Source organism: Ascaphus truei, chromosome 6 (genome assembly GCF_040206685.1).
Source record: "Ascaphus truei isolate aAscTru1 chromosome 6, aAscTru1.hap1, whole genome shotgun sequence".
NCBI classification, from domain to species: Eukaryota; Metazoa; Chordata; class Amphibia; order Anura; family Ascaphidae; genus Ascaphus; species Ascaphus truei.
In genome coordinates this window covers 41,831,205-41,853,637 of record NC_134488.1, presented here as the reverse complement: position 1 = coordinate 41,853,637, position 22,433 = coordinate 41,831,205, and the positions used below count along the sequence as shown (strand labels likewise).

General features: G+C 46.7%; 1 protein-coding gene across 7 annotated transcripts in view; it reads right to left on the bottom strand.

The window, feature by feature from the left end:
* The window catches only part of NCAM1 (neural cell adhesion molecule 1), a 215,364-nt gene that overhangs the window by 27,506 nt on the left and 165,425 nt on the right, over positions 1-22,433 (bottom strand). For all 7 annotated transcript variants that reach the window (XM_075604028.1, XM_075604029.1, XM_075604032.1 and 4 more), the window contains 4 exons: positions 21,764-21,948; positions 19,987-20,083; positions 18,515-18,685; positions 15,443-15,574 (listed from right to left, as the gene is read on the bottom strand). In XM_075604028.1, the coding sequence (XP_075460143.1) occupies positions 15,443-15,574; positions 18,515-18,685; positions 19,987-20,083; positions 21,764-21,948 (585 nt within the window). The remainder of the gene's footprint in view (positions 1-15,442; positions 15,575-18,514; positions 18,686-19,986; positions 20,084-21,763; positions 21,949-22,433) is intronic.

Sequence of the window (22,433 nt, the reverse complement as noted above, 5' to 3'; positions counted from 1 at the left end):
TTAACCAAAAAGATACATTTTCCACAATACCCAAAACAAAGCATAGTTGCATTAAGATTTTATTTCTTTTTTTTTTTTAACAGCAATTTGTTCAGCGGGAAATATTTATTTGTTGAAATATACGTACACACAAATTCTATTTACTGCTACATCCCAAACCCTACGGAATCTCAGTTCTACACGTATTATTTCATTCTGCCTTTTCCGTGTATTCTTTATTTTCTTTACTACACACATGGCCACTGGGCAGCTGTTCCATGCGTCCACTACTCACTAATATTCCCCCTACATCTACCCACCAGTGGCATTATAGTGTAAGCCTGACTAACAACATGTAGGAAACTCCTTATCTGCATGCTTGAGAAATGTAACCGTTTCTATCATAACCCCTCTCCCCCTCTTTCGGCTTGTACGCGCAAAGTCTTTCCTTGGAAGGGTTGGTACAGTATACTCCAACCCTTTAAAAATTTTTTTAAATATGCTGCACTGTATACTGACACTGAGTATCTCCAATTACTTCCAACCTTCATCTCCTTTTAACAAGATACAGACTGGAAGGCCTTCACCGAAATATGTCTATCTTTCCTCAAATCTACTGTACCCGGCACACAAAACGTATTTCTTTTCTTTATACCACTGGGAAGCCCGTTCACTGCTCTCTTTAAAAATGCAGCCCTTTGTTTGTGGTGTAATACCTTCCTGGGGGATCTCTGTTGCTGAACTTTGCCTGCCAGGGGAGTTAAAATGGCCGCTGAGATAAACACACACACAGGCTGCTGCAGTGACAGGTGGTGTCAGAATATAGTAATCAGGTGAAAACTCAGCAACAAGAACCCTACAACTAAAAGCTAAACATGCAGTATATTCCTGTCAGTTTATATTATACCTAGATATATTATAACTAGGTTATAGATAGAATTCGTAGTATTATAACTAGATTATTCATAGATAAAATGTTCAGTTTATATTATATTATACCTGGATATATTATAACTAGATTATAAACAGATATAATTTTTTGTTTATATTATACCTGGATATATTATAACTAGATTATAAATAGATAAGAGTTTGTGGGAAATTGTTGCTGTAAAGCAGGTGCATATACTGTATCAGTAAACCAGTTGGCAGGCGTTAAAGCGCTCAATTGATATTTCACGAGTGTCTCTTATAAAAAGGAGAACAGAAGTGTAAAATAATACTCAGTGCTACTCTACGTTGCAGAACGCTTAATCTCATGTGTGGGAAATTAGCTCAGGAGTTTATATCATCGATAAATCTGTTTGTAATTCCCAGACGTACAAGACTTTGCTCAATGGATTCTGCTTTGCATTACCCTCGTCGAGTATATACCTACTAAAGTGCAATAGCAGTTGAATGGCCATGGATCAGCGCTTTAGTTAATCGTCCTCCGTTTCTACGCAGATTAAACCACATTACTTTTATAAGCTCCCATTTGCAGAAAACACCCGCCAACTCCCTAGTGATCGGGCCCCCGAGCTTCTGACATTTCGTCAGTGTGGGAGTAACGGTTTTGGTTGATGAATACTATATCTACATGGAGATCACTCAACAAACAGGTCCTGCCGTCTACAAAACAATAAAGTCAATGGCCGGGTCTGAAAACGCAAACGGAAATCAAAACGCAGGAGTTAGTGATGATTCAAGCTAAGAAGAAAGAGGTTTAGTGTGGAAAGAGTGGAAGATTAGTTGAGTAAGAACACGTCTGCCAAAGTCTCTGAGGAAAAGAAAATCGTTAGAGAAAAAACTGTTAAGTGAAGGTGACGGATGGAAAAGCGGTTATGAGGTCATGCTGACATTAGATCAGGCTGCAAAACGGGGTCAAAAACTATGCACCCTCCTTTTGCAGCCGAGAGCTCTATAGCACTGCAAATTAAGAGTCATGCATGCATGCATCGTGCAGCATGCACAGGCAAAGTATAGAATATATACTGGTACATATATGTATATCCCTTTTTAATAGCCAGGGGAAAACTAGGATAGGTTTTTAAAGCAACAACCTGCAGTACGCTTCCCTAAAAAATATTTAGGGTTCTATGTATCAAGGCAATTTTGGAGCAAAACCCTGCACCAATGTACCAAAGCATTTTGCTCCCATTTTGCCCCCTCTGCCCCAGCTTGCACCTTGTGGAGTCAGTAGGAGTTGGGGGAGGAGTTACATGGGGCACAGATTATAATGAGATGAATCACATTCTGCGTCTCTGACCCAGCTTGCACCGTGGGGAGAGTCAGTAGGAGGAGTTGGGGGAGTTACATGGTGCACAGATTATAATGAGATGTATCACAGTCTGCGTCTCTGCCCCAGCTCGCACCTTGTGGAGTCAGTAGGAGTTGGGGGGGAGTTACATGGTGCACAGATTATAATGAGATGTATCGCATTCTGCATCTCTGCCCCAGATTGCACCTTGGGGAGAGTCAGTAGGAGGAGTTGGGGGGGGGGGAGTTACATGGGGCACACATTATAATGAGATGTATCACATTCTGCGTCTCTGCCCCAGCTTGCACCTTGGGGAGAGTCAGTAGTAGGAGTTGGGGAGGAATTACATGGTGCACAGATTATAATGAGATGTATCACATTCTGCGTCTCTGCCCGAACTTGCACCTTGGAGTCAGTAGGAGTTGGGGAGGAGTTACATGGTGCACAGATTATAATGAGATGCGTCTCTGCCCCAGCTTGCACCTTGGGGAGAGTCAGTAGGAGGAGTTGGGGGAGTTACATGGTGCACAGATTATAATGAGATGTATCACATTCTGCGTCTCTGCCCCAGCTTGCCCCTTGGGGGGAGTCAGTAGGAGGAGTTGGGGGGAGTTACATGGTGCACAGATTATAATGAGATGTATCACATTCTGCGTCTCTGCCCCAGCTTGTACCTTGGGGGGAGTCAGTAGGAGGAGTTGGGGGAGGAGTTACATGGTGCACAGATTATAATGAGATGTATCGCATTCTGCGTCTCTGCCCCAGCTTGCACCTTGGGGAGAGTCAGTAGGAGGAGTTGGGGGAGGAGTTACATGGTGTATAGATTATAATGAGATGTATCACATTCTGTGTCTCTGCCCCAGCTTGCACCTTGGGGAGAGTCAATAGGAGGAGTTGGGGGGAGTTACATGGGGCACAGATTATAATGAGATGTATCACATTCTGCGTCTCTGCCCCAGCTCGCACCTTGGGGAGAGTCAGTAGGAGGAGTTGGGGGGGAGTTACATGGGGCACAGATTATAATGAGATGTATCACATTCTGCGTCTCTGCCCCAGCTTGCACCTTGGGGAGAGTCAGTAGGAGGAGTTGGGGGAGGAGTTACATGGTGTATAGATTATAATGAGATGTATCACATTCTGTGTCTCTGCCCCAGCTTGCACCTTGGGGAGAGTCAATAGGAGGAGTTGGGGGGAGTTACATGGGGCACAGATTATAATGAGATGTATCACATTCTGCGTCTCTGCCCCAGCTCGCACCTTGGGGAGAGTCAGTAGGAGGAGTTGGGAGGAGTTACATGGTGCACAGATTATAATGAGATGTATCACATTCTGTGTAACTCTGCACCATCCTTTTTGCTTTTTTATTTGCCCCCCAAAAACACTGCACACCTGAAGTGGTTTAAGTCTAAAATACGTCATCAGGTGTAAGAAACTGTTCCAAAAAACTGACCAGGGCGTCTAAATACACTTTTCTCTACTTTTGAAAACAAGACCCCGCAATATACCCCAACCACAATAATCGATCTATAACATGGCTGTTATTTCAACTTCCTGGAAATAAGGATCCTTTCTCCCTCTCTCGCATGTATTGCTGCTTTATAAAGGGGGTACAGACATGCCCCGGCTCCCTGACTTGGGGTCTGTCTCACTGGAGTCTCAGGTACAAGTCACCACGTTCCCACTATACTGCCATTTTTGTGGTCCACAACCCCAAACCTCGCTGCGTTACGTCCTTGAGGGGTGACCTCTGCGGATATTTAGAAAGACTGGGAGTAATTTAACCCCTTCACTGCCGGTGGGGAGCCCGCCATTAATTGCCCAGTACTATGAAGCCAGCCCCTCTGGCCCCAAAGGGGTTAATTAAATGAGAACGGCTTTTTTTATTTTAATTTTTTATCTATTTTATCTATAAAGCGGCACCTGCGTTATATTTAAATGGAGAGAGGTGAATATGGCGGTTCACAGCTGTCCGCAGGGTATATTTAAATGGACTTCCCCCTCCCCCCCCCCCTCCTCCCATTATTGAAACCAAACTCGGAGCAAACTAGGACAATTTAAACAAAAGGCAATGAAAGAGACCCCAGTTCTTGCCACAGAACAGCCCACGAAAGGGAGCCACGAGACACAAGACAACCATGCTTCTTTGTTCTCACAGTTAGGGGGGGGTGTGGGGGACCCCGCATGCATGTATTAGTGCTGATAGGTTATTGGTGTTAGTGATGCAACCACAGCTCCAAATCTACCCTGTGCCACATGCCCCACGCTCCGCCCTGCTGGGAACCTTCTGCTCCACGGAGGGTCTCCGGGTGTTCCACTGGGTTTGCTATAACTTGGTGCAGGGTGGGGCGCGAGCTAAGCCAGTCTAAGGGCTGTAGCCCTATCGACAAAGCCCCCATTCCCAACGTCTTCCCCTGTCTAAGAAGGGATCCAACAACTTTTATTTCAATACTGATAATAATTAGAAGGTCTTGCCATTTATTGAGTGTCTGATTTTTGTTATATGGGTGAACCTTTGCTAACACGATACTCCCATTTCCTGCTAATCTGGCCAGGATACAGTATAAAGAACAGGTTTTTTTATTATTATTATTTATCATCATGGGGCTTATTCATTAAACTGACATCGTGGCACTAAACGCACATTGGCTTCAATGCACAATCGCCGTTTAATGACTAACCCCTGCGTATCTACGCTGTATATCACTAACATACCCTACTTAATGGTTTCCTGTATGCCAGGCAAGTGTATAAACTCTCCATCTGTGAGGTGGCTGCACGTAACATTTGATTGCTGTTGAAATCTATGGAGGTGCTTTCTAAACACTTTAAGACCCCCGAAGTGGCGGGCAATAGCTCACGTGGACCTTCTCTGCCACATTTCACCTCTTGAACGTGTCTGGAAGACCCTAGAATGGCCATCAAGACCCTAAATAATTATTACTCGTCATTCTAAATACGGAGCTCTTGACATCCACGTGCTTGAGCCCACGTATGGCACTGTTTATAGTGTGGAGTAGGGACACTTTACTGAAGCATACGTGGCCCAATGTTGGGGGATGTGACGACATTAGACTCCACTTTCAACGTATCCATTAATCGGCCAGGTCGAAGCAAACATTTACTCTGAGTCTACGTCATGGGGTGGGCAACAGGTCAGCTTTTAATTATCTCTCTGCTTCAGCAAAGGTGGCTCAATCAGTGGCTCAGTCAAAGACTGAGCCACCCGTGCTGAAGCAGGGATATCCTTCAAATCTGACCTGTTGGTGGCCCTTGAGGGCTGGAGTTTCTCACCAACAGGTCTACGGACATCTGATGAAGCCAACAATGGTACCTCATTTCAGAAAGGTAATTCTAGCTGATGTGATGCATCGCCTTCTGCTGGGGAAAAGTGTTCAGTAAGCAAATAAGTGTGGGGTCCCTAGAGATGCATTTTATATAGAAAGTCAACCAATTTGCAACGCTCCCAGGTGGAAGCTGGTTTTTATTTTTTTTTCCTCCCAACTTGCCCCACAAACCAATCAGAACAAAGAATTTTTACCTTCTGTTCATCAGCGAAGACGCCATCGGCAGCACCATGCAAGCCACATGACACAGTCACATGATACGCACGCACATGATTGGTTGAAAGGAAAGTGGAGGGAGGTCACATGGAAAATACAAAAAAAAGAATGTACACGATGAGAAAAAAAAAAGGAAGAAAAAAAAAATACAACATTTGCAGGCGAAATAAAAAATAAAAAAAAAAAAGAACAGGAACGGAACAAAATCAAAATAAATACGTATTAAGTGACGGAGCTGGAAGTAAACACCTGGAAGGGCAAAGATGTTCATTACTTTTTATCTGGCAGAAAATGTAAAACCGGGCCCAAAAGAAATAATAAATAAATAATAAAGCATTATTTGGTTAATTACAAGCACAGGACACGGGAAACGTGGATTATTCCAATGACACGTTAAATATTGCTCACGGATAAAAAAAAGTCCACGGAAAGAGCTGAAAAATAAAACACATTAAATTGGGCACGGGGGGAGAAACGGACACTTCGTGACAGACAGAGCGGGGTTAAAAATCACCTGAAGAGCCAATTATGTCCTGTAAAACGGAATCGGTGTCATTTGGTCACTTCGATTGCAAGCTCTTTGCATCAGTGATTCATTGCTGGTTGTGGCTGAAATATCCCGCGGCTATAGCACGGTGTCTCCCAGTGTTAAGTGCCTGTCGTATATTCACAGTATACTTTACTAAGATCAGCCCATCACAATAGATTTGACATATTAATATAGCATCTGAATTTGAAGATGATATATATGCACCAGGGTTTCATTCTATACTAGAAATTTATATGTACGTATATTGATTAAGAGCAACATTTGTCAATTATGTTCCACAAGGTTAAAAAAAAAAAAAAAAAAAAAGACAAATTAAACCATGGTCCCCTAGTTAAAAAATCACTGGATCATGTATCTGTTTTAAATGGTTCAATATATAAATAGTTGCATAGCATTTGTAAGATGCACACTCTTTCCTTAAACATGTCCGATGGATCTGCCATCACCCTCGTCAAGGTTAGAAAATAATGATTCATTATTCGTTTACAAATGATATTGTTCGGGGATTTTTTCCCCGAGCTCAGCGATACCGTGAGTTGATGATATTTCGGGGTAAATGGAGAAAAGTCACACGCCGCCTGCACTGCTAAGGGGACCTGCAATAATTGGCTCATATGCAGGAATAAGGAATCGAGCTCATTTTGCTAACAGCCATGTTTCATTTTAACACAACAGGCGTGTTTTCAGCACGGTTAATGATGTGCAAAGCACCACGCAGAAATGTGTAATAATGGCAGAACATGGGCTTAAATGAAATGAGGTATGAGTTTAAATTGAGCATGTTTGATGAAGGGTTGAAATGGGTTGTGAACACTCCCCCAGAACTTAATATCCCACAATAATAGTACAGGAGATGTTTGCAGTATAGCCACGCGTGGAATAGGTTCAGTGTAATCTAAAATACTCACTAAAGGGTTTTTTATGGTGGTTTTTTTTTTGTTACTTTGTTACTCACTATACTGTAACTTACTTTGCGTACCTGGGTTTGTAGCCACTACCAGCTTACCATGCAGGGCCAGTAGCCAACCTCACACTGATAACACCAAAAGGTCGAAACAGCTGTCTGTGAGTAGGGTTACTGGCTGTGCACTTCTTTAACCCAGGCTGTGCTGTTAGGCTGTGTAACACGGCAGCCATAAGCTTATAGGGATCCCATGTTAAAATGGATAAGAAGCTAAGCATGACACTGTGTGCTCATTTGCATGTCATTTCCCAGAATCCCTAGCTGCAGTGGAAGCAATGTATGCTGAAAGATAATGGGGAAGGGCAGGATTCCAGACCTGTCTGAGAGATATGACTGTGCTCACAAGTGGGGTTTTTTTTTTTAAGGTTAACTTTCCTGCATTCCCGGCGGTATTACCGGGGCGCGTTAAGACATGAGCCGCTGTCGTTTGTGGTGTATTCAGAACATACTAGGGCATCGTGTTTATTTCAGGGGAATCGGCTTGCACGTTACACGCTCAGGGTGACTGTTTATAAACCTGCGGTGTAGCCTGGTATTTTGCTGTGAAATCTGGGTTTTCAGATATTTTGACGTGGACCCGAAAAATGCTAAATGTGTTGCTATTGTGGTTACGGTACCTTTTTATCTATGAACCTGGATTATCACTACTATTCTACATACTAACCCAGAGTACCCCAACCGTTCTTATTTACAAACCCTAGGGTACCACTACTTTTTATTTACCAAGCATAGTACCACTGCTTTTCTATTTACAAAGCCAGAGTACTGCTGTGCTGTGTTTACAAGACCTGTAATATCACTATCTACCTAGTAACTATTTCTTTTTATTGGCAAAACCGGAGCACCTCTCCCTTTATTATCATATATCCTTACTTGTTAATCATCAAACTTACAAGTCCAGTTTGTTTGGAAAGAAAATTGATTCATTTTAGAAACCCTCTCTTCCCTATATAAGAGGAGGGCTCAACTCCAGTCCAGAAGATCCCCCAACAGGTCAGGTGTTAAGGATGTCCCTGCTTCAGCACAGATGGCTTAATCAGTCTCAGCTTTAGAACAGGTGGCTCAATCAGTCCCTGCTTCAGCACAGGTGGCTCAAGGAGAACCAAGTGAGTGCATTTCTCACTGTTTGTTCATTGCATTTTTTGCCATAGCCGTATTAAGCTATTTATTTATTTTTCTCCTCCGGTGAATTCCGGATCCGTGCACCCAGAGTCGTTCTTTTCTACACGGGAACAATAAGGGTTGGATACCATTCTGGCAGCGAGAGCCAGAGTTCCTCCGGATACTCTTAATAGAACTGGACTCTGGGGCTTTTTCCGCCATAAGCACGGTATGTATTAACATACACGCACATCTGTCTGCTTATTGCACACGCGCATCAGTTTGTGTATTACACTGTAATTGTTAAGACTATTTTTCTTTTATATCACAGGTTTTAAGGATACCCCTGCTTCAGCCCAGGTGGCTCAACCAGTGGAAAGAAAGGTGATCAGTGCGCAACTAGAACATAGTCCCACATCAAACAAGTGCTGACAATGACACAACATGGAGTGATTAAACCTTGTAATGGAGGTCACTATGATGCGTCTGCAGCCTTCATGAAGGGGTGGCTCGACTCCCCTGCTACCAGAGAAACAATACAAGAACAAGGCGCACAACGCACACAGTGAAGTAAAGTAAAAGTATATTTACAACGCTCCGGTTGATTCGCCGTGTGGTAACCCCACTAACCTATTGCTTGTTTTATTCTCAACTGATGTACGCAGAACCTTTAACTGTTTAGTACATGAATATATCTTTACTTTACCGCACTATGTGCGCTGTGCGCCTTGTTTTTGTATCGGCTCAACCAGTGGTTCAGTCGAAGACAGAGCCACTGAGTGAGCCACCTCTGGTGGAGCTGGGACTGATTAAGCCACCTGCGCTGAAGCAGGGATATCCTTAAAACCTGACCAGTTGGGAGGTCTTGAGGACCGGAGTTGATCGCCCCTGCCATATATAATAATGTGGAGAGACTTCTAAAGATCATAGGTCTTATCCTCAATGTTTAGATATTTTTGTTTAAAGCACTTCTTTCTTTTTCAGCACAAGGAATCCATATTTCTGAGTTGCCGTATTTCGATGGCCTCCTGTTTTCCGGGGCAGTAAATGCGTGGTTATTTCACATGGTTATGTGGAACGTCACTTCAATCTCACTCTGCGAAGAGTAATCCCAATGCGCATGCGTTGTCTGCAGGCGCCAGTCTCCCTGAATAACGGATTACAGCTTCGAGCCAAGGCTTCGGAACGCACTCCATGCAAAGCAATCATGAAGAGATCTCCCCAGAGATCGGATCCATGCAAAGCAATCATGAAGAGATCTCCCCAGAGATCGGATCCAATATGCTCTGAAATCCAACGCCCAGCAATAAAATGAATGCATGTGTTTCACTGGGGACACAGCGCAAAGCGTTGGGCTTTATTTTGCCATCAGGAGCTGCCTGGTAATATATACCGCGCTACAAACTCCTGGCAGGGCGCTAATTCTCTGCAGTATGCAAGGTTTCTGGGGAGAACGCTTTATGTCAGCCATGACATGCACACCGCGGCACAGAGAGAGACATCACGGCACACTGCAACACAAAGACACACCGCAGCACAGAGAGACATCACGGCACACTGCAACACAAAGACACACCGCGGCACAGAGAGAGACATCACGGCACACTGCAACACAAAGACACACCGCGGCACAGAGAGAGACATCACGGCACACTGCAACACAAAGACACACCACGTCACAGAGAGAGACATCACGGCACACTGCAACACAAAGACACACCGCGGCACAGAGAGACATCACGGCACACTGCAACACAAAGACACACCGCGGCACAGAGAGAGACATCACGGCACACTGCAACACAAAGACACACCGCGGCACAGAGAGAGACATCACGGCACACTGCAACACAAAGACACACCACGTCACAGAGAGAGACATCACGGCACACTGCAACACAAAGACACACCAGGGCACAGAGAGACATCACGGCACACTGCAACACAAAGACACACCGCGGCACAAAGAGAGACATCACGGCACACTGCAACACAAAGACACACCACGGCACAAAGAGAGACATCACGGCACACTGCAACACAAAGACACACCACGTCACAAAGAGAGACATCACGGCACACTGCAACACAAAGACACACCACGTCACAGAGAGAGACATCACGGCACACTGCAACACAAAGACACACCGCGGCACAAAGAGAGACATCACGGCACACTGCAACACAAAGACACACCGCGGCACAAAGAGAGACATCACGGCACACTGCAACACAAAGACACACCGCGGCACAAAGAGAGACATCACGGCACACTGCAACACAAAGACACACCGCAGCACAAAGAGAGACATCACGGCACACTGCAACACAAAGACACACCGCAGCACACCTTAAAGAGGCACACAGCGGTACACTGCAACACAAAGACACACCGCGGCACAAAGGGAAACATCACGGCACACTGCAACACAAAGACACACCACGGCACAGAGAGACACACCGCAACACACCACAAAGAGGCACACTGCAACACAAAGACACACCGCGGCAGAAAGGGACACCACGGTAGAAAGAGACACATCACAGCAGAAAGAGACACATCACAGCAGAAAGAGACACACCACGGCCCAAAGAAACACACCACGGCCCAAAAAAACACACCACGGCCCAAAGAAACACACCACGGCCCAAAGAAACACACCACGGCCCAAAGAAACACACCGCGGCACAAAGGGACACACCGCTGCACAAAAAGACACGCTGCAGCAGAGACACACCGTGGCAGAAAGAGACACACTGCGGCACAGAGACACACTGCGGCACAGAGAGGCACACCGCAACACAGAGAGGCACACCGCAACACAAAGAGGCACACCGCAACACAAAGAGGCACATCGCGGCACAAAAGAGGCACACCGCGGCACAAAGAGGCCCACCGCGGCACAAAGAGGCACACTGCGGCACAAAGAGGCACACCGCGGCACAAAGAGGCACACCGCGGCACAAAGAGGCACACCGCGGCACAAAGAGGCACAGCGCGGCACAAAGAGGCACACCGCGGCACAAAAAGGCACACCGCGGCACAAAGAGGCACACCGCGGCACAAAGAGGCACACCGTGGCACAAAAAGGCACACCGCGGCACAAAGAGGCACACCGCGGCACAAAAAGGCACACCGCGGCACAAAGAGGCACACCACGGCACAAAAAGGCACACCGCAGCAGAAAGAGACACACCGCGGCACAAGAAGGCACACCACGGCACAAAGAGATACACCGCGGCACAAGGAGACATCGCTATACAATGCGGGACAGTGGCACACAGCAACACACCGCAGCACAATGCAACACACTGCAGCAGACGACCACACACCACAACACAGAGGCACACCGCCACACAGCACTCCCAAAACTCTGCTACTCACTAGGAAATTCTGTGGTGTCCATAGGGGGCTGTGTTGCTATAAAGACACAAACGCCACAGACAATATGATACTAGGACAATACATTTCCTTGCAGTGGGACAGAGGCCAGCACTGAATCATAAAACAATAACCCTTCCTCCACTGTACACTGTATTTACCGTGTGACGCCTAACAATAAGTAATAACAAATAGAGACTGGGAGAGGACGTTGGTGTGAGGAGTGTAACCCGAACTTCCATAACCTAAACTTCGTTTAATCCCTTGTTTCAAGTAGCTTTATCTTCAGGCCAGAAATATAGATTGTTAGCTCTATGGGTCTGACAAATTCTACGTGCAGCTCCATATAATTCTCATTCTTGTTCAAATATATACTGTACAGTATAGACTAATATTTAATATTTCTGCAACCATTTCCATTCACTATACGGAGATTCCCGCAGACTGGGAATGATCTCCGTGACTTGCTTACTATCCTTAGTAACAATTGGGGGGACAGCTCCGTCCCCTGTATGTGGTGTCTCATCTCCTGCATGGTTCCTGGATTGTCCTTTTACATAAAGAACCTACAATAGCGCCCCACTGCCGCTCCCATACGTCCCCCGAGTCTGCAAACACTGGGAAACAGACCCAGCGCTAAAGCCCTCCTATCGTGACCCTAACACCTCCTATAATGACCGCCCCTTGCAGGAAGAAGTGTCTGTTTCCTCCTAGCACATGGAAGGAATTGCATCAGCGCCCGGGCCGTACGAACCTCCGGTACCAGTCAGCCTGTCTCACACGGCGCTGCCTGGCAATGGCTAATAACACGACTTCTTCTAGTCTCTCCTGCGACTGTGTAACAGTTACACGCATCACTGCAATCAAGTAACGCACAGTCCTAGTGTAATGACGGGAAACAGCACAGCCTTGTCTGTGTGTAAGTGTGTGTTTTTGTTGCATAAGTATGCATACATATTTGGCAAAACGCAAAAGCCATATGTGTGTGTGTGTGTGTGTGTGTGTGTGTGTGTGTGTGTGTGTGTGTGTGTGTGTGTGTGTGTGTGTGTGTGTGTGTGTGTGTGTGTGTGTGTGTGTGTCAAACAGGAGTATATATATATATATATATATATTCTTTAAGCCCTGGAGTGCATGCTTTGATCTTTTCTGTATTCCAGTCCCCAGCGGTTTACACATGCACACACAGTATATGTATGTATAGTATGTGGATATGTGTGTGCACTATTTTACACTTATATGAAAAACTGTGTGTGTGTGTGTATGTGTGTGTATGTGTGTGTGTGTGTGTGGTGTGTGTGGTGTGTGTAGTGCAGCGCACTATACATGTCTCTCTAATATATATATTATATATATATATATATATATATACACACATACATACACACACACACAGATATGAATGAACTATATATATATATGTAGAAATATATGTGTGTACAAGCTACCCTGCCATAGCGATGTATCAATAGCCCTTCTACATGCAACACATAATGGTATTTGCAAGACATGGCCCCCTATTCTTACACTGCATGGCTGTTTTCCGCACACCAATCCCCCTGTGTGCGCGGGTAACACTGGGTGGGGGGGAGGGGATATGCGGGCTGCGTGCAGGGACAGTCTAGCGCGCTGTGTTTAATGGACGTCACGGAGAGAGAGAGCGATGGCAAAGAGGCACTTACGTGGATGTGAGATATCTGCGGTATCCCCGTGGGTGGCAAGACGGGTGAAAAGGAGATAAGGCCGAAATAAAACAAAAAAGCAGATGTGAGATGAGGCAGGGGTGACAGAAAAGAAGGATGGAAACAAAATAAAAGTGAAAACAGCCATTTACACAACGGAAACCAATGATACCCTCCATGACTGCCAGGTCCCCCCTAGCAGTGCAAGCCCTACAATAAACCTTATAATAAACCTTACATCCAGGACGCTCTTGGCTGTAATAAACCCTTCGCCCACTAATGCTTCTGCAGTGTTGCTGGACAGTAAAGTGTTGCTGTTTTACAGTATACTTAAAGGAGCAAGCCACGCAAGTGATTTGTTTTACCGTAGGACTGAAGCAGGGGGTCTCCGGAGCTGAACCCCGTTAATTTCAGCTCCGGGGACCCCCTGCTTACGGAGCTACTTACCTCCGAAGGGGGCGCCGGTATCTCTCTGCTGTTACAAGCCCCCGCCTCATGTGAGCCAATAGGAAGCAGCGCCGGGTGACGTCACGGCTTCCTATTGGCCAGCAGGGGCGCGGGAGCTTTGAAAAGCGGCCATTACGTGATCCCTGCTAGCCGAGCAGAGCGGTTACCGGCACCTATTGCGGCGGTAACTATCTCCGGAAGCAGGGGGTCCCCGGAGTTGAAATGAATGGGATTCAGCACCGGAAGCCCCCTGCTTCTATCCTACGGTAAAATAAAATAATTGCCGGCTTTCGTTGCCGCTTTAAATAGCAATACACCGATGAAGCCAGCGTCATTGCAACCCGCGGCTCGCTGTGGCTGGACATACACAACACCCCAGCGGGAGGAGAGGCCGTGGCTTTGAATCCGCTGCGTGTGAAAAGGGGAGGGGCTCTCGCGCTAATTAACCACCGCGGGTTACCATAACGATGGCTACTTCAGTAATCTGCCAGTCCTGTCTGGGAGCCGTGTGGATCAATACTGCCGGCCGCCTTACTCCCACAAACACTTCTACTTGGAAAACTGAGTCGCACAAACACAGTTATCCTCCTTAGTGCTAGCGGAGCCTGCGACGGTAACAAGCGGTATTAAGCATCAAAATAAAACGGACTTTTGGTCGGTGTGCATATACGTAACAGATACGTTATAGTTATACAAACAGCTTTGGCATCGTGGATTGGACGTGTGCGGTTTTTTTTCCTTCTAGGTTTATTTATTAAACGTTTTAAGAAGGATATGACCCCAAAAAGTACACTGCGGTATAATATGAAGTTATGGGGTTTTCTCCACACGGGTTCAGTCATGTTTTTCCTCCGATTTGTACATTTGAGCTATAACAGTCCGGTCAGGGGGCCCGAGACCCATTTTCACTGTCAGAGACACCACCTTATTCTGTAACTTATGCTCACAATGTGTTTTCTCCCCTCTCCTTTGGAAAAAAAGATTAGAAATTCGGGGCGTAGTTTTGACACCGTAGACTCTGAGGAATGGGCCGGCCAACTCCAGTCCTCCAAGGCCACCAACAGGTCAGGCTTTCAGGATATCCCTGCTTCAGCACAGGTAGCTCAGTCGAAGACTGAGCCACTGATTGAGCCACCTGTGCTGAAGCAGGGATATCTTTAAAACCTGAGCTGCTGGTGGCCCTTGAGGACTGAAGTTGATCATCCCCGGCCTAGAGATACTCCCTATCATTATACATTGCACCATGCTCCTGTTGAAGGCATAGATTGATGCAGACGTCATCACACAACATTGTTGAATGCTCATTTTCCGTCGAGAGGGCCCCTCCCCCCCAAACACTAGCTGCAGCTATAAACCCCCACGCGTTCAACTTCTGGATACACAAAAAAACAGTGCCCCCCCCCTAGGGTGGTCCTCCCGGATTCAGATGAAGCACCACCATCACTCTACTGCTCAGACATGCGCGGGAAGAGCGCCGTGACGCGCGACTGGGGGGGACAAGGGGGCGCGCCCCCGGCCGAGCAGCGCTCCCGTTTACTTACGGACTGGCTGCGTCTTGAAGTCGGACGCTGGCGTGTATTCTCCGAGGCCCTTGCCGTTGATAGCCGACAACCTGACGGTGTAGGGCGTCTCCGGTCTCAGGCCCGTGATGGTGATGATACTCTCCACGCTCGCTGCCAAAGAAGAAAAGCAGGCGGAGTCGGTAAAACGCCCACTGGAAATCACAGCGCCGGCCGCTACAAATATGGCGGATTCCAGCAGCCGGAGGGGTTGTGCCTTCAAACAAATACCTGGCACTGTTTTATTCCAGTGCAGAAAGGACCTCGGCACCTCTTGTGACAGAATATAGGTGCCTGACCTCGTAGCGGGCCTAAAAATAACCTACTTTTTATAAAGAGTTAAACAGTCAAAATGGCTTCCCAAAAAATGATAACCGTGCTAACTGCAAAGAACTCGCTGCTTTCATTCTGCTGCTTTTTAATGGCTCTTTAACTCAAAGAGGGCCTGAAAAGTGTGGCTTTGGCAGCACATGGGTTAAAGGGGCCTTCTCCCAGGCCGCTTTGTAATATATGACTTGATCTAACATCACTATGCTAATTACGGCCTCGTTCCCAGAGGGGGCTGACACACTCTGCTGAATTAGGACATTCTGGTCCCAGTGGTACCTGATATATTACTGGCATGTGAAACTATAGCATCCCGTGCAGTATCAGCGTGGCCTAATTAGCACTGTGCTCTATCCCGAGCCAGAAAGCGCTTGGCATGAATTCCCTCTTAGCAGGAGTTGGCTGCAGACGCCATCAAACAGCCTTCCAGCGGCGTCTGCAAAGTAACCCTCCAAAACACTGACAGGGTCCCCAAAAAAACAGAGGGTGACATTCCGCCAATCCAATGTTTGCCTGTTTCTTTATTTTCTGAAAGATTTCTTCCCCAAACGGAAAATTTCTATTTTCATCTCTCTAGTTCAAGGGGGGGGTGGGGGGGGGGGTGGTAATCCAGTACTCGAGAGCCACCAACAGGTCAGGTTTTCAGGATATCCCTACTTCAGAACAGGTGGCTCAAAGACTGATTGAGCCACCTGTGCTGAAGCTGGGACTGATTGAGCCACCTGTGCTGAAGCTAGGAATCATTGAGCCACTTGTGCTGAAGCTGGGACTGATTGAGCCACCTGTGCTGAAGCTAGGAATCATTGAGCCACCTGTGCTGAAGCAGGGACTGATTGAGCCACCTGTGCTGAAGCAGGGATATCCTTAAAACCTGACCTGTTTGGTGACTAGTGTTGGCTACACCTGCTCTATTCTCTGCTCACTGTGTATTTTATTCTTAAACAATGAGCCCCCAAAATTAAAGGAATATGGCCCAGCTCCTAGCACCTGCTGACACTGGCAGACCTCGAAAGCACTTTATCTAAGGAGATTAAGAAAATAAATATTTTGTAATCATAACACACTTTGTAGTCTCCATGGGAAACAGCTCTGTGCTGCCTGGTGGAGTGAATAAAGGGATAATAACCAGCAGGAGTTGCCATGTAAACACTACTGCAGGCTTTGTATTGAATACAATAAAAAAAACAACGAGGAATAAAATCTAACATTAACGTTGGTTAATCTGCTTTAAAGCAACAGTTCAAGCTTCCGTTGCCCCCCCTTTCCGTTGCCCTCCCTCCTACATTTTATTCCCCCCACCTTTATTATGTGTATCAATACAATCCCCACAATGATAAGCAATTAGCTAAGTTGCCGATAGAGCCGTTCTCCTGTGATCGATCGGCGAAGATTCAGCTTGGGGGTTCACTAAATGGCTGTTAGTGCAGCAGAAGAGGGCCAGAGATTCAAAGTTCTGTGGGGAAGATCATGTGACCAGGCAGCCACTAGATACAATTGGTGCACTGCTAGAGAGGGCAGTGCTCAAAAAGGGGTGTGCCAGAGCCTGTTCCAGAAAAGGAAGGGGGCGTGACTTTGTAAATGGTTGCTATAGGAAATGCTTGTTACATTATAATTAAATTAAAAGTTGTTTTTTAAAAATGCTACAAGTATTTTCTCACAGTACAGAACTGATTTACCAAAAAACACACATGTAGGATAATGCGTGGGCTGCCGCTCTAAGCGCATCTGGTGTAACTCACTTTCACAATGGGGCGCGATGGGGGAACTGCACCTTTAAAAGTGAAATCCCAGTCCGTTTTAAATAGATATTTTGCACAGAACTTAATGGCTTTGTCTCCCGTAAATATAATGTCTTCCAGCAAACCGGAATTAATTACCTGAGCCGTGCATTGCTCGCCCCTCTGGCAATGAATGGGGTTAAGAATGCAGACGTAACAAGTGTTACAATAAAGAGGCAGCAAATAAAAATGCCCCATGTGAGCACGTTCCCACGTCTCACACAGGTCTGCCACCCTGCCCTTCCCCATTATCTCTTAGGCCTCGGCCATGTTTAGCGCTTGCTGGCGGAAGCGTGCTGACGCGCGCTCCCGCTCAGCACTAAGCCCCTACAGCCGCTATTAGAGCGGCTTTAGTAGGGGCTCACCTGCGCTTCCGCGCGCTTGCGGAAGCGCAGGTCTTAGGGGAATTTAAAATTCCCCCGCTTGCCGGCGCGACAGGCCGGTCACATGAGCGGTTCGCCCAATGAGGGCGAACCAGCTCCGTGACGTCACTGGCCCGCCCCCGGCCCGCCCCCTGACAGCGCGTGCGGTAAGCAACCGCAAGGCCAGGGAAAGCACCCGCTTTCCCTGCGCCTCAGCGCACCTCAGCACGCCAGCAGGGAGCATGCACGAGGCCTTAGCATGCAACGCTTCCACTGCAGCCAGGGATTCTGGGTAATGACATGCAAATGAGCACAGTGCATTACTCTTTGCTTCTTATCCATTGTAACATGGATCCCTGTAAGCTTCTCCCTGCAGCATTACACAGCTTTTCAACACAGCCTGGGTTAAAGAAGTGTAAAGCCAGTAACCTACTCACAGACAGCTATTTCACCTATTGGGTCTTAGGATTGTGAGGTTGGTACTGGCATTTCAACAAAGAGCCAGATATTGAGTGTATTAGTGGCAGAATATATATATTAGCCAAAAACCCTGTAACCCGCCGGGAAGCGCTGCAGTGCGCACTCACCTTTCTTAGCATCGTACAGCTTCGAGCTCCACCTCTCCTCTCCCACGGTCCTCCACTCGGCCTTGTATCGGAGGATGGGCACCCCGCCCGTGGCATCGGGCTCGTCAAACTCAATCTTGGCAGTGCTCGAGTAGGGCTCCACCTTGTGTATGGACGGTGAGGAGGGGGTATCTGCAGAGAGGGGGGGGGGGGGGGAGAGAGAGCACAAGAGATGGGAGGGGTCCGACCATGAGGGAGGGATACTCACAACTGAACCAAGACGGATTGTTACACAGACCAATCAGAATCTTTTATACCTGTGATCTGGCCACTTTTTTTTTTTTTGTAATATAACCTTGCTAAAAGCAAAGATTCAAACTCATTTCTCTCTAAAAAATGCATTTATTCCCCTGAATAGGTAAGTGTTTGTCAATCAAAGTGTTTTCTTCAGCCTTATCCTACCATGTCCTTATCAGAGGGCCATTTCAAATAAGGGGAGGATTTGGGCTTGCTATTATGAGATATATCAACCCTTGACCCTAAAACTGGCGTGTTCCCTCTCTGCGTTAATGGATTCTGCGTGGTTCAGGCGGCGTTGACCTCTGACCCTGAGAGATCTGTGCTACGCTGCACGTGAGAAACTAGATTAACAAGCGTCCAACCCAACACAAAGGGAGATACTCATGCAAGTGCGCTACTCCCGATCGGCCAGATGCAAGATACTCCCATTGACGTAAATGGGAGATCCCGCTTGGCACTACCCAAGCAGAATTTAAAAGGTCCCGCGCTCTGCATTCTTCTCCTCCAACTTTCATGGTGACCTCCTGTCCAGACCATAAAGGAAACCCTGCACTGTTTTGGGTAGTTGTCCTTTGGGAATGAGCTAGGAGGGAAGAATAGCGCTGGATGCCAACACAACCCAAATCCAATGTAGTGTCCCATCATTCAAACACGCAGATCCGATGTCCATCAGCATCAAACCTCCACGGGATGGCCATAAATGTTCATTGTTATTAGGGGGGAGTGGGAGGTTCCTGTAATAACCAACAGAGGGTAGAAGGTTTCCATTTGTTGTACCCCTATTTTGCTTCACAAAATGTGTCTTTGCTGTAAATCAGGGGTGGCCTACTCCAGTCCTCAAGGGCCACCAACAGGTCAGGTTTTCAGGATATCCTTGCTTCAGCACAGGTGGCTCACTGATTGAGCCACCTGTGCTGAAACAGGGACTGATTGAGCCACCTGTGCTGAAACAGGGACTGATTGAGCCACCTGTGCTGAAACAGGGACTGATTGAGCCACCTGTGCTGAAACAGAGCTATGCTGAAAACCTGGCCTGTTGGTGGCCCTTGAGGACTGGAGTTGGCCACCCCCTTCTCCAAACACACTGGACAACCGGCTCAACATTAAGAGGTTCAGGTTGTCCCGATCCACAGCGGAAGACCTTGCACCGCGGAAACCCTACAGGACGGGAAGTTACGGGCGTGGTAACTCACCTGCTTGCACCAGGATGAACTCAGAGGACTCCTGGCCAATGCGGTTCACCGCGGTGCAGTTGTAGTTCCCGAAATCGTTTTCCGAGTCGGGGTTTACCTGCGGGCGTGATTATAGTCAGCTTTTACTGTAATTATGTGCACAGAACTGTTTGCCATTGAGAGGCTATTGTTATTATTAATATTTATTTAATACACTCAGTGCAATTCGGGGTCTGCAGGCAGGAGCGGTAACATAACATTAACATACTCCTACAGTCGCTAAGGAGCTCTGAATAGCTTACAATCTAAAAGAATAGAAACATTCAAAACTACTGTGGAAATAATACACACATAAGCCTCATGTAGGCTTTTATATAATATATTGTATGTATGTATGGTGATATATATTGTATGTATATTTTGTGATAGTGACTATCTCTATGTGCTGGAGTTGTGCAGCTAGTGTGCTTTCCAGTCTACAGACAGTTAAACTCCTCTGGTAAGCTAGCAGCATCTGCAGCTAAATCAGGCTGGTCTCCTGAATGAACAGGAGTTTAAAAGGCAGGCAGAGGGCTGCCACTGATTGAGATTGTTTTCCCCAGAGAGGAGGAGAGACTTTTCCCCCAGCCAGGAGGAAGCTGGTTGGTACAGTTCCCCAGGCCTACTGGGACTGGTGTGGGTGCAGGGCTGTCCTGTCAAAGATGCTGAATCCAAAGAGGGATTTCCTGGACTCTCGTGGGACAGAGTACCCAACAACAGATAAGGACTTCATAATGTATATTTCTATGCCTAAAAACTTTTGATATTGTCGCATAGGCTATAACCCTAAACAGGATGGTGTTTTGGGCTGGTAACCAGTTTAGCTGGCCAGCCAAGTAGAGAAGGACCTGCTGTATAGACAGTCTCCTAAATAGGAGTAGGTCTTTATTTTATGATTTGTTTTCTTAAAGGGACAGTAGGCTATTGTTGTTTTGTTTATCCCCTGTAAATAAAACCCTGTTTGGCGAACTCTAGAGTTTTTGGCCTTGAATATGGATCAAAAGATCCCGCAACGTGACTGAGGCATCAAATTATGTATTTCTAGCTTTATTTATATAGGGCCAACCATGTACACATCGCTTCACAGTAGTAATACACGTGACATAATAATATAACACTTAGTGGGAATAAGCGCTTGAGACATAAAAGTAACATTAGGAAAAGGAGTCCCTGCCCCGAAGAGCTTACAATTTAAGTGGTATGTATGAAGGAGGTACAGAGATAGTAGGAGGGCATACTGGTAAGTACGTCTGCAAGGGGCCACAGTCGGTGTATGAGGTGTAAAGTATCAGCCACGGAGTTACTCATATGCTTTAAAAAAGAGGTGTGTTTTAAGATAGGCCTTAAAGGTGGATAGAGAGGGTGCCAGTCGGATATTGAGGGGAAGGGCATTCCAGACGTGTGGGGCAGTGCTTACTGAATGTCTGTATATACTGTAGGACATAACTGAACACGGGATATTTATCCCAGGTCATCTTTTCTGGTCAAATACTGAATACTGCACTAAGATAAGCTAAACCAGGGGTGGGCAACTCCAGTCCTCGAGGGCACCAGCTGGTCAGTTGTTAAGAATATCCCTGTTTCAGCATAGGTGGCTCAATCAGTGACTCAGTCGAAGACTGCACCACCTGTGCTCAAGAAGAGATAAAAACTGACCTGCTGGTGCCCTCAAGGACTGGAGTTGCCCACCCCTGGGCTACACCATTCTATGTGCACGAGTACTCGAGTACCCGAGTAGTGGTATGACAGCTGGTCATACCTCAAGGTAACTGGCGGCGTGGGTGCTAAAGATCTTGATGTTGCTGAAGTTGGAGCTTGGCAGGAGCTGCCCGTCCCGGAACCAGGACACAGCGGCGCTGGGATACGCCAGAACCTCGCAGGTGATGTTAACTGCGTTCCCTTCCCAGGTATAAACCACCACCGGCCCCTGGATTTTGGGAGCATCTGGAGAGAGACGAAAAAAAGACGCACTTGTTACCATCATACTTCCCCCGCTCATTATGTGGTGAACTCACTTCCCAGCCCTGGAGAAGACTTCAGCTCTATTCAAACAGGTGGGACTGAAATCTTCTCCAGTATGGGGAAAGGGGGTTGTCAGCCCAAGTTTTCTATGTAAACAGTATTTGCGCTTTGCAACACACCAAACATATTCTGTGCACAAGACAGTATACAATAAGGGCTGCATGGAAACAACAAAGCCTTTGGCGTGGGCGTCAGCCCTTTAAGTCCACGGTAAGTCCCCTTATCTACGTATAATTAGACTACGTTCTTCAAGGCCCTCGTTACGCCCGCTAAATTCTGTGCACAGCGCTTCATACTGTCAGGACTATAAAAAATATTATAATTACTAAAAGAATAAAAGCGAAGTCCGTTTCTACAGCGCAAAACCCTTTTGGGACAATGTGCAGACGGACGCAGGGGCCGTTCTG